Source organism: Heloderma suspectum, chromosome 11, assembly GCF_057233095.1.
Source record: "Heloderma suspectum isolate Gila_16-S chromosome 11, 16-S_ref, whole genome shotgun sequence".
In the NCBI taxonomy this organism is placed as follows: domain Eukaryota; kingdom Metazoa; phylum Chordata; class Lepidosauria; order Squamata; family Helodermatidae; genus Heloderma; species Heloderma suspectum.
In genome coordinates this window covers 3006537-3020398 of record NC_139468.1, presented here as the reverse complement: position 1 = coordinate 3020398, position 13862 = coordinate 3006537, and the positions used below count along the sequence as shown (strand labels likewise).

General features: G+C 46.9%; 1 protein-coding gene across 1 annotated transcript in view; it reads right to left on the bottom strand.

The window, feature by feature from the left end:
- Positions 1–3246: 3246 nt before the first annotated feature.
- FAM81A (family with sequence similarity 81 member A) overlaps positions 3247–13862 on the bottom strand; it is a 37533-nt gene continuing 26917 nt past the window's right edge. The window contains exons 5-8 of the mRNA XM_084816646.1: positions 6569–6675; positions 5300–5435; positions 4245–4440; positions 3247–3353 (exon numbers count right to left, since the gene is read on the bottom strand). Of these exons, the coding sequence (XP_084672772.1) occupies positions 3247–3353; positions 4245–4440; positions 5300–5435; positions 6569–6675 (546 nt within the window). The remainder of the gene's footprint in view (positions 3354–4244; positions 4441–5299; positions 5436–6568; positions 6676–13862) is intronic.

Below are 13862 nucleotides of genomic sequence, written 5' to 3'. Positions count from 1 at the left end.
GGGGGTTGGAATTTCCCTACATGGGACACATCTGCCTCCCATATCCCCCGCCCCCCCCAACCAACATATACTACAATATTGTATATACTATTCATTTGGCACATCTCTTGGTTTTCAGGCTAGGAGTTAGAAGGAAATTACTGTTAAATACCCAGAGACACCATGGGAAGTTACAAAAACACATGCACGCACACACACACAGAGGTGTAACATGAAGGGTACCATTTCATTTAAATATCTCCTTGTCAAAACATCTGTACAAAGTCACTTGCTGCTCCCCACTGAAGGCAGTGCAAAGAGGTACCTGCAGAAAGGCTCAAATCCAAGTTTAACTGGGCCATGATCCAGTCACAGCAAAGCAATAATTAAGCCCAACTGATTTCAGTGGGAAAGAGTTACAAACTTCCCCAATGAAAGATCAAGGGAGTTTAAAATGCCAAACTTTGGATTGGGTCATGGCTGTGGCGTTTTAAAAACAGTTATGCTCCAAATTTTGCTTCTCCCACAGCCATTAATCATGGCCATGAAAGCATTTTAAATGATGTGCTTGGGTACAGACACCTGTTGCTGGGTTAGCCCTAGAGAAGCGAAGGCAGGGAGCCTTTGGGGTAGAGCCCCGACACTAGGCTGGGGGCTTTGAGTACCTGAGACAGTGAGCTTTTAGGATGTGGGTATTTTTTCCTCTATCTTGTAATAACCTAGGCTAGGCCTTTTAGGAAGATAAGAAGAGCCCTGCTGGATCGGATCAAGGGTCCATCTCGTCCAGCATTCTGTTCACACAGTGGCCAACCTGCTGTTCACCGGGAACCCACAAGCAGAGCATGAGCACAACAGCACCCTCCCACCCATGTTCCCCAGCAACTGGTGTGCATAGGCTCACTGCCTCTGGTACTGGAGGTAGCACATGGCCATCAGGATTAGTAGCCATTGATAGGCTCCTCCTCCAGGAATTTGTCCAACACCCTTTTAAAGCCATCCAAAGCCATCATGTTGTGGATATAGGATTGCCTGCCTTTACAGAATCAGAATCATTGATCCATGAAGGGCAGGGGTGCAAAAATCCAGCCTGGCAGGGGTGCAAAAATCCAGCCTGCCTGGGGGCCAAATCCAGCCCTCCAGTGTTCCCCAGATGGCCCCACCCCCTTTCTCCTGATCATTTAGTCACTTCCCAGCTTTTGTGCCATTTTCCCCTATTCTAAAAGCCTGAAATGCCTCTCCTGAGGCTTAGTGACGGGCAGTAGGAGCTTTAAGCTAAACTAGGCTGGTGTTTTGGGGTGTCATCGGCCCCACCCCCTTTGTCTTTGGCCCTGCCCCGTTTGCCTTCATCGTCCACCCCGAGAGGTTCCCCAGAATGGAATCCGGTGCTCAGGCTGAAAAAAGTTCAGCCTAGGGTTGACTGGTTCTGGCCAGCAGTGGCTCCCCAGAGCCTCAGGGAGACACCACCCTTTCCCACACCTGCTGCCTGCTCCTTGTAACGGGAGACATCGGGGGCTGAACCTGGGCCCTTCCGCGCGCAGAGCAGATGCTCTACCACTGCGCTGGGCCCTGGTCACAGAGGAGAGTCCTTCGGTAGCGATGAGCTGGGACGGCCAATTAGCCACAGGGCAGCGCAGGCAGGCAGGCAGGATTGCTGAGGGGCCTTTACATGGGCCTTTTTCCTGCTATTGATATTGGTTACTCACAGAAGTTTGGGGGCCTTTACATGATCTTGCCAACCTCTTGTGCTAAATGGCCTTTATCTCATTTTTAAAAAGATCGGAGATAATGAGCTATCAAACTACAGCACGTTGAGTTCCCTCCTGAAAAGAGGAAATCTCACAATAAGAAGAGCTAGACCACAGCGCCATCTAGTGGCTGTATAATGAAACAAATGGAACATGCAGTTAAGGTGGGAAAGGGAAGCACATGTAAAGGAAGCCTGTTGTGATCCTGCATTTAAAGCGGTGAAGTTGCGGGATTTTAGGCTGGTGTAGAAATGCTCAGAGTCAAAGTAGTTCACAGCCAGTGGCCGACGGAGGTAAGCAGGGGAGGCAAAAGCGCTCCAGGCAGGAGGAAGAGGCTGAAGACACAGCAGAAGACAAGGAACCCAAGAGGGAGGATGAAGGCAGCTGGGGCAGAGGGGCTAGAAGAATGGGAAGGCTTGAGGAGAGAGCAGCTCCAGAGAAGGAGGTGAAGAAAAGGACCAGGAGAAGAGACTGAAAGAAGGAGAACCAGTGTGGCATAGCGGTCAGAGTGCCGAACTGGGACTCTGGAGATCTGGGTTCTAGTCCCCACTCGGCCATGAAGCTCCCTGGGTGACTCTGGGCAAGTCCTTGGCTCTCAGCCCAACCTACCTCACAGGGTTGTTGTGAGGATAAGATGGAGAGAAGGAAGATCATGTATGCCACCTTGGATTTCTTGCAAGAGGAAAAACGGCAGGATATAAATGTAATAAATAAATAAAACAGGGAGAAGGGGCAAAAGAGAGGCAGCCAGGAAGGTCTAAATATCATACGTTGTTTTGAAGGGCTATAAGACTCTCATTATAGCATAATACTGTAACCTGCCCTAAGATCTTAGTGTATGGAAGGGTACATAATATATATATCTGTGAAAGCCAAAGGAGAAACAGAATGTGCAATGTAACGTGGATCTTCAAAAGCGGATTGTGCTGGATGCCCCCAAAGGCTATCACCTTCCCCACTTTGGAGTTTTGTTTTTGACTGCAGGGAGAAAAAGAGCAGCACCCTTCCGCCCACAGTGGAAAGCAATTATGACTGAAGCGCAAGGATTGAAACCACTTCAGCCCCACGGTGGTGGATGGGGTGGACCGAGCCAAGATAAATTCTAGCACTTCCTTCCTTGAACTGTCTTGTAGTTTGGGCTGTTGGGCCTTTCAGTGTGTTGGGATACATGGCTCTGCTCACAGCATCTGGAGGCCTCCTTGACACACGTTTCTGGCCCAGTCCATGCAAGGCAACTTTTTGGAAGTCAGCAGAGCTTAGACCTCTTCCTGAAAAGGGATTTGTTTCTCTAGCAAAGCCTTGTTTTGACTATTTACAGTACGCAACCATACAGCTCCACGAAACTGAAGCACGTCACTCGGTCTGTGCAGAGAGCTTCGGCTATTGGGCGGTATAGAAATGAAATAAAATAAATTAAAAAAAATTAAGTTTACATCACAACCTGGCAGACTCTCGATCCATTGGCATCTTTCCCTCTGTTTGAATCTCGACCTTGGAAACTCAACTGACACCTTCCGACACATTACTTCATCTGCTGAATTTGCTTCTGCAGCTCTTCCTTGTCCAGTTTCATTTTAGCTTCTAGAACCTGCCGCAGGGATCCAATGTTCTCGTAGATGGTGGCAAACCCTAAACAGGGGAAGAATTAAACATTTTAAAACTTTGCCACCCTTTTTAAAAACAATGTATGATTATACGGCAAATCTCTTCCTTGGTTTATCTTTCTTTATATTAGAGTGGAAGGTTTTAAACCACCTTGAAAGGGTTCTTCCATTAAAGTCAGCTGAAAAATAATTTAAAATAAAATAATAAAATAAAATAAACATATTTCCTAACTCAGAATCAAAAGCTATGAAGGGACAGTGTAGGGGTGTACGAAATACTTACCCCGTTCCGGTCTGGGGCATCCACAGGCGGGGGGAGACGATCCGGTCCTCCCCCTGGAATCCTCCCTGGCCGGCTCCGCTCCACGGGAAATCCGCAGAGTTGCCGGCTGGCTCCGGCTGCTGCTGACTTCTGGCCACGGCCAGTCTGCAGACGTAAATGGCGTCCAGCGTAGGGGACGCCATTTGCGTCCCTGCCGTTGGCCGTGATTGGCTATGTAAATATTTACGTAGCCTATCACGGCAAAGAGCAAAGACGCAAATGGCGTCCCCTACACCAGACACCATTTTGTTCCGCAGCCCAGCAGTGGAACGAAGATGGCGACCCAGACCAGCCGCCGTCAGGTAGGTTCCATCCCGGTGGGGGGATTTCAGGGGGTGGCGGGGGGGTAGTCTGTTCCACCACGGACTCTGGGGGGCTGGATTCCAAAGAATCCAGCCTCACTGGAGTCCGTGGCGGATTTCTCCGCCATCCCTAGGACAGTGTAGTTGGTTGCAGCCAAGAGATTTGCCAGCAGTACAATTTCGGGAGGTGGGTGGCTGACCCACTACCCTTCACCCTGTCTTCAAAGGGTCTCTCCAGTAAAACCAGTTGCTGACCAGGGCGTTACATGGGTCTCAAAAAGCGTGTTCTTACCAGCATTAACCTCGGCTTTCACTTCTTTTATGTCTGCATTCATATCCATCTGAACCTTGCTGAGCTGTACACTGATTCCCTCTTCGGCCTGTTTCGCCCCTTGTTCTTCCACAGTGATCTTATGCACGCCTTCCAGTTTTTCCAGTTTCCCATGGACCTCTCTGAATTGCATCTCTAAGGCTCTGCTGTCCATTTCCTGGGGCCAGTCAAACAAGTCGAGACTTGCAATTAGACAAGCTGTCTCATGGTGAATTTCTAGGCCAAGTCCCCCCATCTCCCCCTAGGAAGCGGAGATCTCATTGGGACAGCATCCCAGATGAGGCATGCGGGACGTGTGCCCGGAGTACATGCAGGATTTCCCTAGCACGAGTGGATGGTGACTCTACCACAGAGCAAGTTCAGGAAGCCTCAGGAGCCGTTAAGGCACAGAGTGGGAGATAGAGGCCCGGTTCAGCCCAATGGGGGAAACTTGTGTTTTTTTTAATTTATGGCCACTGTTTTTTATTGGTTTTATTGTACAGTGACAGCCTTAGCCGAATTTATATTTGCATTGTAATTTTAGCATTGTACACCCACCTGGATATAGAATCATAGAATACTATGATGGTTGTACATGGCAGGTGGAATGCAAATATTTCCAAATAAAATATAATAAATAGACTGGAGCTTCCTGTTATGAGAACAAGCCTCAGGCTATCACAACCCTCTCCTCCAAGGAGACCAGACATTTTCCACGTATTTCCAAGGCCCATGGCAAAATATATAAGTGGGGAGGCAGTGGAGTACAAGGGTCTTCAGGGGTTGTGTGCGTAACGGTGCAACCCTGTGCATGTTTAGACAGAAAAATGTCCTACAATTCCCAGCATTCCCCTACCAGAAAAAGTCCTACAGCTCCCAGCATTCCCCAGCCAGCATGGATGGCTGGGGAATGTTGGGAGTTGTAGGGCTTTTTTCTGTCTAAACATGCCTCTATAGGATTGTACCCCAAGTGTGAGAAGATATGACCAGGACTCTAAGATGGCTTTTCAGGGGCTGCAGGAAGATTTGAAACATACACTTTTTTCCTTAACGGCCAGGGACAGTTGCTCTATCTTCTCTAGAAACTCCTTCTCAAACCGCTCATGCTCCTGTTCCATCCAGGTCCGTGTGGATGAGATCTGGTTACTGAGGTAATCAATGGCATCCTGTAATCTAGGGGAATAAAATCCACTCATGTCTATAAATATTTTAAACATAGCCTCTGAATGTATTTGGTAGAGCTGAAATGGATTTTGGGCGATCCCACCCCCACAACCACTCTTAGCAAATTCTCCCAGCCAGACCTGAATTTACTCATGAAGGTTTGAATGTATATTGTTCTAACAGGGGTAGAGAGCAACATGTGCATGAAAGAGGCTCATATTTTCAAAAGTCCAGGCTGAAAAAATGAATGACCTGATGCAGATGTCTGTGCATATGGTTAAGAGAAGCACTGCCCTGTTGCAGGATCAGACCCAGAGTCCACCCAGCTCAGCAGCCTGCTTTCCCCAGTGGGCAGTCAGACACCTGGGGAAGCTCACAAGCCGAAGATAAAGGCAGCAGGCAGGCCTCTGATCACGGAGGCTCCACCGAGTGAATAGCCTTTAAGGGTGCAATCCTATGCAAGCTTAGACTGGAAAAAAAGCTGACAACTCCCAGCATGCCCCGGCCAGCATAGCTTTTGTCAGCTTTTTTTCTGTCTAAACTTGCAAAGGATTGCACCCTAACAGATTCATTCTATTAATTGAATGAGTCTTGGCAGACACATTAATGTGTCTGCCAAGTTACACATTAAAAAGGAGGTTAAAAAGGGCAGGGGGGGCCTCCATGGACTCCAATGGAGGCTTTCCTCCATTTATTTAACTCCCCTGCAGGGGTGGGGAATTTTGGGGGGCAGGGGGAATGGTTGGGAAGGTTTAACCCTCCCCTCCCAGAGTGCCATGGTCCCGATCCAAATCAGAACTATGCATGCTTACATGAGAGTAAAGGTAAGAGAAACTTCATCTACATGGTACGTGCTTAGTATAATGTGTAGCTTGGCTCCAATTTGGGGGCAGGGGTAGCATGGAGCCCTTTTTCCAGTGGAATATTTGCATTTTGCAGATATAGACAACTGCGGTTTACAAACTAAACTTTTCTTTCAGTTCTCAAAAATGTGCTCACACAAAAATCTTTGATGACTTCTTGTTTGTACTTTATGGGCACACGTAGGGGGACACAGACGGACACCCACCCACATGTAGCAGTCTCTGAAATGGTCTCTGGCCCCTTGGTTTGCTGGATTCCTGAAATGAGGCGATACTCACTTTGTGTCCAGAAGGTGGAGCTGTTGGTTGCTCTCTTTGTATGTGAGTTTCAGCTTGGCTTCCTGTTGCATGATTGACTGTTCTATTCTACTTAAAAGGTGGGAAATCTGGAAGAGAAGATATATTATTTCTTCTTCTTTATTATCCCAGTTTAAAAAGATAAACATCAAGAATGGGGGGAGGCTGACAAAAGCCAAAACAACGAAGCACGTAAAACACCTGCCTTTGTTTCGGTTCCAGTCCAGTGTTCAAAACCATTTTTTGGAAAGTGTCATTGGGGTTTTGCAGATTAGAACATTGGGCAAACTTTGTACCATGAGCATCTTCTGCCCTTACAACTTTGGTTGCTTGTAATGAAACCCAATTGTACAATGATGTGATGATGTAATGTGGCTGTTTTGGAGGCTAAAGGGTACCTCCTCTATCAAGGCTAAAGCTTGTATTTTGTCACCGTGTGCTGTCCTGTATTTTGTCACTGTGTGCTGTCCTGGAGCGGCATCTAGTGTTCCATATAAGCCCTGCACAGCAGTGCGGAGCAAAGGACCCACGTTTCCCATTAGAGATGAGAACACATTTCAAGAATAGATGCCACAGATATCTGCTCGCAAACACAGGTAACCCACCAAGCACTGATATAAACTCATAGAATCATAGAATAGTAGGGTTGGGAGGGGCCTATCAGACCCTTGAGTCCAACCCCTTGCTCAACACAGGAATCCAAGTCAGAGCATCTCTGTCAGCTGGCTGTCCAGCCTCGTCTTGAATGCCTCCAGTCTGGGAGAGCCCACCACCTCCCTGGGTAATTGGTTCCATTGTCGTACTGCTCTAACAGTCAGGAAGTTTCTCCTGAGGTTCAGCTGGAATCTGGCTTCCTGTAACTTGAGCCCCTTCTTCCGTGTCCTGCACTCTGGGATGACCGAGAAGAGATCCTGGCCTTCCTCTCTGGGACAGCCTTTCAAGGACTTGAAGAGCGCTATTATATCTCCCCTCAGTCTTCTCAAGGCTAAACATGCCCAGTTCTTTCAGTCTCTCTTCATACGCTTTGTTTCCAGTCCCCTGATCATCTTCGTTGCCCTCCTCTGAACCCTCTCCAGTTTCTCTGCATCCTCCTTAAAGTGTGGTTTCCAGAACTGGACACAGTACTCCAATGAGGCCTAACCAGTGCTGACTCACAGATGTTGACTATGTTTGCCTCCACACTTGGGGCCTTTATCATAGAATCATAGAATAGTAGGGTTGGAAGGGGCCTACAAGGCCATCGAGTCCAACCCCCTGCTCAATGCAGGAATCCAAGTCAGAGCATCCCTGACAAATGGCTGTCCAGCCTCGTCTTGAAGGCCTCCAGTGTGGGAGAGCCCACCACCTCCCCAGGTAATTGGTTCCATTGCCGTATTGCTCTGACACTCAGGAAGTTTTTCCTGATGTTCAGTCGGAATCTGGCTTCCTGTAACTTGAGCCCATTATTCCGTGTCCTGCACTCTGGGATAATCAAGAAGAGATCCTGGCCTTCTTCTCTGTGACAACCTTTCAAGTACTTGAAGAGCGCTATCATATCTCCCCTCAGTCTTCTCTTCTCAAGGCTAAACATGCCCAGTTCTTTCAGTCTCTCTTCATAGGGCTTTGTTTCCAGTCCCCTGATCATCTTTGTTGCCCTCCTTTGAACCCTCTCCAGCTTGTCTGCATCCTTCTTAAAGTGTGGTGCCCAGAACTGGACACAGTACTCCAGATGAGGCCTAACCAGTGCTGAGTAGAGGGGAACTAGTACTTCCCGGGATTTGGAAGCGATGCTTCTATGAATGCAGCCCAAAATAGCATTTGCCTTTTTTGCAGCCACATCACATTGTTGGCTCATATTCAGCTTGTGATCGACGACAATTCCAAGATCCTTCTCGCTCGTAGTGTGGTTGAGCCACGTATCCCCCATCTTGTAACTGTGCATTTGGTTTCTTTTTCCTAGGTGCAGAACTTGGCATTTGTCCCTATTAAATGCCATTCTGTTGTTTTCTGCCCAGCACTCCAGTCTATCCAGATCACTTTGAATTTTGTTTCTGTCTTCCAAAGTATTAGCTATCCCTCCCAATTTTGTGTCATCTGCAAATTTGATCAGCATTCCCTGCACCTCCTCCTCCAAGTCATTAATAAAAATATTGAAGAGCACTGGGCCCAGGACTGAGCCCTGCGGTACCCCACTCGTTACCTCTCCCCAGCTTGAGAAGGTCCCATTGATAAGCACTCTTTGAGTCCGATTCTGTAGCCAACTGTGGATCCACATGATCGTTGTTTCATCTAGCCCACTTCGAGCTAGTTTGCTCATCAGGATATCATGGGGCACTTTGTCGAAAGCTTTGCTGAAGTCGAGGTATATGATGTCTACAGCATTCCCACGGTCTACAAGGGAGGTGACTTGATCAAAAAATGAGATCAGATTTGTCTGGCAGGACTTGTTTTTGACAAATCCATGTTGGCTTCGAGTAATCACTGCATTGTTGTCAAGGTGCTTCCAGATGGATTGCTTTATGATCTGCTCCAGAATTTTCCCAGGGATTGATGTCAGACTGACTGGTCTGTAGTTCCCAGGTTCCTCCTTTTTACCCTTTTTGAAGATAGGGACAACGTTAGCCCTCCTCCAGTCATCTGGCACTTCCCCGGTCCTCCATGATTTCTCAAAGAGAATAGACAGCGGTTCTGAGAGCTCTTCTGCCAGTTCCTTTATGACTCTAGGATGCAGTTCATCTGGCCCTGGAGATTTGAACTCATTCAAAGTAATGAGGTGTTCCTTGACCATATGCCTGTCGATCTCAAGCTGCAATCCTGCCCCTTCAGCCTGTACTTCGCCTTTGCCAGGGGGGTCATAGACCCTCTTTTGGGAGAAGACTGAGCCAAAGTAGGAATTGAGCACCTCTGCCTTTTCTTTGTCATCTGTTATCATTTTGCCATCCTTATTTAATAGCTGAACAACCATTTCTTTCCTCTGCCTTTTACTATGCACGTAGCTGAAGAAAGCCTTTTTGTTGTTTTTAGCATCCCTCGCTAACCTCACCTCGTTCTCCGCTTTAGCCTTCCTGACGCCATCCCTGCAATTCTGTGCTACCTGCCTGTACTCTTCCTTTGTTACTTGGCCTTCTTTCCACTTCCTATATGTGTCCTTTTTTGTTTTCAGGTCATCCCTAAGCTTTTTGTGAAGCCACATTGGCTTCTTCTGTTGTCTTCCACCTTTTCTTCTTGTTGGAATTGTTTGTGATTGTGCCTTGAGAATTTCCTTTTTTAAAAGTTCCCACCCATCTTGGACTCCTTTTCTCGCTAGCATTGCTTGCCATGGGACCTTACTGATCATTGTTCTGAGTTTATTAAAATCAGCTTTCCTAAAATCCAGGGTACGCGTTTGACTACACTCGGCTTTTGCTTCCCTTAGAACCAAGAACTCAAGTACAACATGGTCGCTTTCCCCCAGAGTTCCTGTAACTGCTACTTTATCCACTAAGTCATCTCTGTTGGTTAGGATCAAGTCAAGGATAGCCGATCCTCTAGTTCCTTCCTCTACTTTCTGTAGGAGGAAGTTATCCGCCACACAAGTCAGGAATTTCCTGGAGGGGCCATGTTTTGCAGAATTTGTCTCCCAACAAATATCGGGGAAATTGAAGTCCCCCATTACTACTACATCATGCTTCCTTAAAACATTGGCTATTTGCTTTTCAAAAGTTTCATCCTTGGCTTCTCCTTGATTGGGTGGCCGGTAGTAGACTCCGACCACCAGGTTCCTTTTATTCTTTGCTCCATTTATTTCAACCCAGATGCTCTCGATGGGGCTACCAAGCTCCTCCTCCTGTATTTCTGTGCAGAGATATGTATTTTTCACATACAGTGCAACCCCGCCTCCCTTTCTGTTCCTCCTGTTCTTTTTGAACAAGTTATATCCTTCAACTGCTGTATTCCAGTCATGAGAGTCATCCCACCAAGTCTCAGTTATACCTATCAAGTCATAATTTCCCTCCTGTATTAAGAGTTCAAGTTCGTTCTGTTTGTTTCCCATACTCTGGGCATTAGTATATAGACATCGAAGACCATGTGCTTCATAGTCTGGCTTTCTTCCTACATGTGTCTGAAGACTATTATTGGGCGCTATCAGCGCTGTTCTCTCCATTGCAGTGCATGCGCCTACGTCCATTGTTACCCCCAACATTACATCTCCCTTCCCCGTAGGATTCAGTTTAAAGCCCTCCTGATGAAGTTCTTCATGCTGTGGCCAAACACATTCTTCCCAGCCTTTGTGAGGTGCAACCCATCCCTAGCCAACAGCCCATCTTCCAGGAAGTATAGCCCGTGGTCCCAGAATCCAAATCTCTCTCGTCGGCACCACCTTCGTAGCCAGTCATTCACCCGGAGTATTTTTCGTTCCCTTTCTATCCCTCTTCTAACTACTGGAAGGATGGATGAGAAAACTATCTGGGCCCCAAAGTTCTTGAGTTTCCTTCCCAAAGCTTCAAAGTCTGACGTGATCTCTTCGTAGCTCCGCTTGGCGGTATCATTTGTTCCCACATGGATGAGAAGAAAGGGATACCTGTCAGTGGGCTTTATGAGTGCAGGCAACCTTTCAGTCACGTCTCTAATCTGTCCTCCCGGGAGACAACATACCTGGCGAGTCCACGGGTCTTCGCGACATACTTGGGTCTCGATCCCACGCAGCAAGGAGTCTCCCACTACTACCACTCTTCTCTTCTTCTTCTTGTAGGCCTGGGTTTCATCGCCTCTGTTTGACTGACCTTCAGCCTCTTGCTCACTCTCATGCAGGTTCCCCTGTGATTCTTCCTCTGCAGGCTGTCCTCCAGTCTCATCTGCAAGTACCTGGAATCGGTTCCACAGCTCCACCGCTTCCACTGGTGCAGAGTGGCGTCTAGTTCTTCTTCTCCTAACTGTCACCGTTTTCCAAGGAGTATCCTCTACTCCATTTTTCTTCACCTCAGCATTTCCCACTGCCTCATCTTGCTGTTGCTCTTCAAGCTTCTGGTCTGCCCTTTGCTGCTGTAGTTCCCCCATTCTGTCCAAGAACTCTTCGTGTTCTCTTATTCCCCGGAGGGTTGACAGTCGCCGCTCCAGTCCACTTACTTTTTCCTCCAGCAGCGTGATCAACTTGCACTTGTTGCAGGTGTAGGCCATGTTGTTCTCAGGCAAGAAAACAAACATTGCACACACCTTGCAGGTCACCACCACTGGAGAGTCTTGTCCTTCCATAGCCTCTTCTCCCTTTTTGTGTCTAGCTTTGTGATTGTTCTAGACTAGCCTGTGCCTGCTCCTCTACTCAGTAGAGGTTAAAAGCAGAGTCCCACTGGTGTGGAAGTGTGTGTTACAAGACAAATAAATGAAAAAAAGTACTGAGTACTGAGTATTTAGTACTGAGGCACTGATTGTTTGCAGTCAGGTGGAACCAGAAGTAATTAAAAAAAAAATATGAATTTTTTATTTCTGTTTCCAAATGCATCCACACACCACAATTACAATACTGATTACAGTACCCCAACTTCACACATATATAAAATAACTAAAGCTGCTAAATTTCCTGGTCTGGCCTATTCCAGTAATTAATGAATCGCCTCCAGCTATTTAAAAATGTCTGAGTTCCACACAACACTGAATTTTAGTTCCTGCACAGCACTGAATATAATGCTATTTTAGTGCCTTTCTCCATGCCCAATATATGCTTAGAATGTTTATTTTGGAGTAGCTCCTGTTCAGCAAAGGTTCCTCTCAATGTGAATTAAAAGCTTCCTGTCTGCAGGTTCTACCCCCTTTTTTGCTTCCTGTTGGGCATGGCAGAGGGATCACTTCTAATAGCAAGCTCAGGCGAGTGCCAACAGAAACGGGTCCACTGAGAAAGGAGGAGGAGTTATCAGCATGTTTGGGGTAACCTCGGGGTTTGCAGAAGTACACCTGCCATTGTTAAATGTCAATTGGAAAAGGAAAATAGGGGTGGGGGAAGACGGGCAGTAGGGTGGAATGGCATGGCCTGTGGAGGAGGGCTTGGCTGGCTGGCACCCTGTACAGTAGTGGTCCCCAACTAGGTACCATAGAGCCCCGCGAAGACCTCCAACAGTGCTCACAAAGCTCTCCGCTTCCTACCCCCTTAAAAATAAATAAAAAAATAAACCTTTGAAAATGTTAGGGTAGTCTTCTTTCTCTCCCTTTCTAGCTTGTAGCCTTGCTCTTTCTCTCCCATCTGCCCCTTTGCCTCCTCCCACAAAGCTCCAGCTTCACTCTTTTTCCCCACCGCTTTACCTTGCTGTTTCTCCCCTGTCCCAACCTCTAATCTCACTATTTTGCTCTCCTCTACCACTTGCCTTGTTATTCCCCCCTCTCTCCCAATCTCTAGCCTCACTATTTCTCTCCCCACCACTTCGTTGGACTAGCCAGGCCCCCATGGCAGCCATTATGTGACTAGCCACATCTTCCGTGGGAGCCATTTTGTGGTGGTGCCCACAGCAATTTCTCAAATTCCCAAATGAACCCACGGGTCCAAAAAGGTTGGGGACACCTGCTGTACAGGAATACTCCAGATAGGCCATGGCAACATTGTTGCAGGTCCTTAGCAGTCTGTTACTTGCATCTTGATGAGCCTTCCTTAATTCCTTCTCAGCGCTAGTTCCTGTTTCTGCGAGGGGGATGGGCTTTAATTACTGCGCCTTCTCAGTATTTTTCTTTTCTTTGATAGTAAAATAGTCCCTTAACAAAAAAACAGCAGAATTATACAGGCTGCAACTATGTTCCCTGAATTCTCTGCAAAAAGCAAGTGAACAAAAATGGTAATTCCTAAGAAAACTGCTGGTGTGGCAGCAAGTGCACCATAATTTTCATTAAACCAATGGATTGATCTCGTTATTTATTTATTTCTTACTAGATTTTCTGTCTTTCAATGCAAAACATTTCCAGGGCAGCCTACAATGAGCAACAGAACTACAAACAATTAAAAAAAATCAACAACATTTTAGCCACAATTAAAAGTTGGCCATAATTAACTTTACTAATTGATTTCAGTGCAAATTGAGCGTGGCTTCTCTCAGTTAGGGTTAATACATTTAGGATCAAGGTGTAAACTGGGTGTGGGGAAAGGTAATGGTTTAGATTTAGAATGCCAGGAGTACAACAAGGTTCACTTTAACTGTTGCTAATCCTTAAATCGCACAGCATTTATACATTCTGAAATAGATTATGGAGGACACATTTCCCCGTATAAAATCTGTAGACACAGCCTGCTGGCATCACGGCTGCCTTCTTCTGGACTCAGGAAAGCCACAGATGTGTA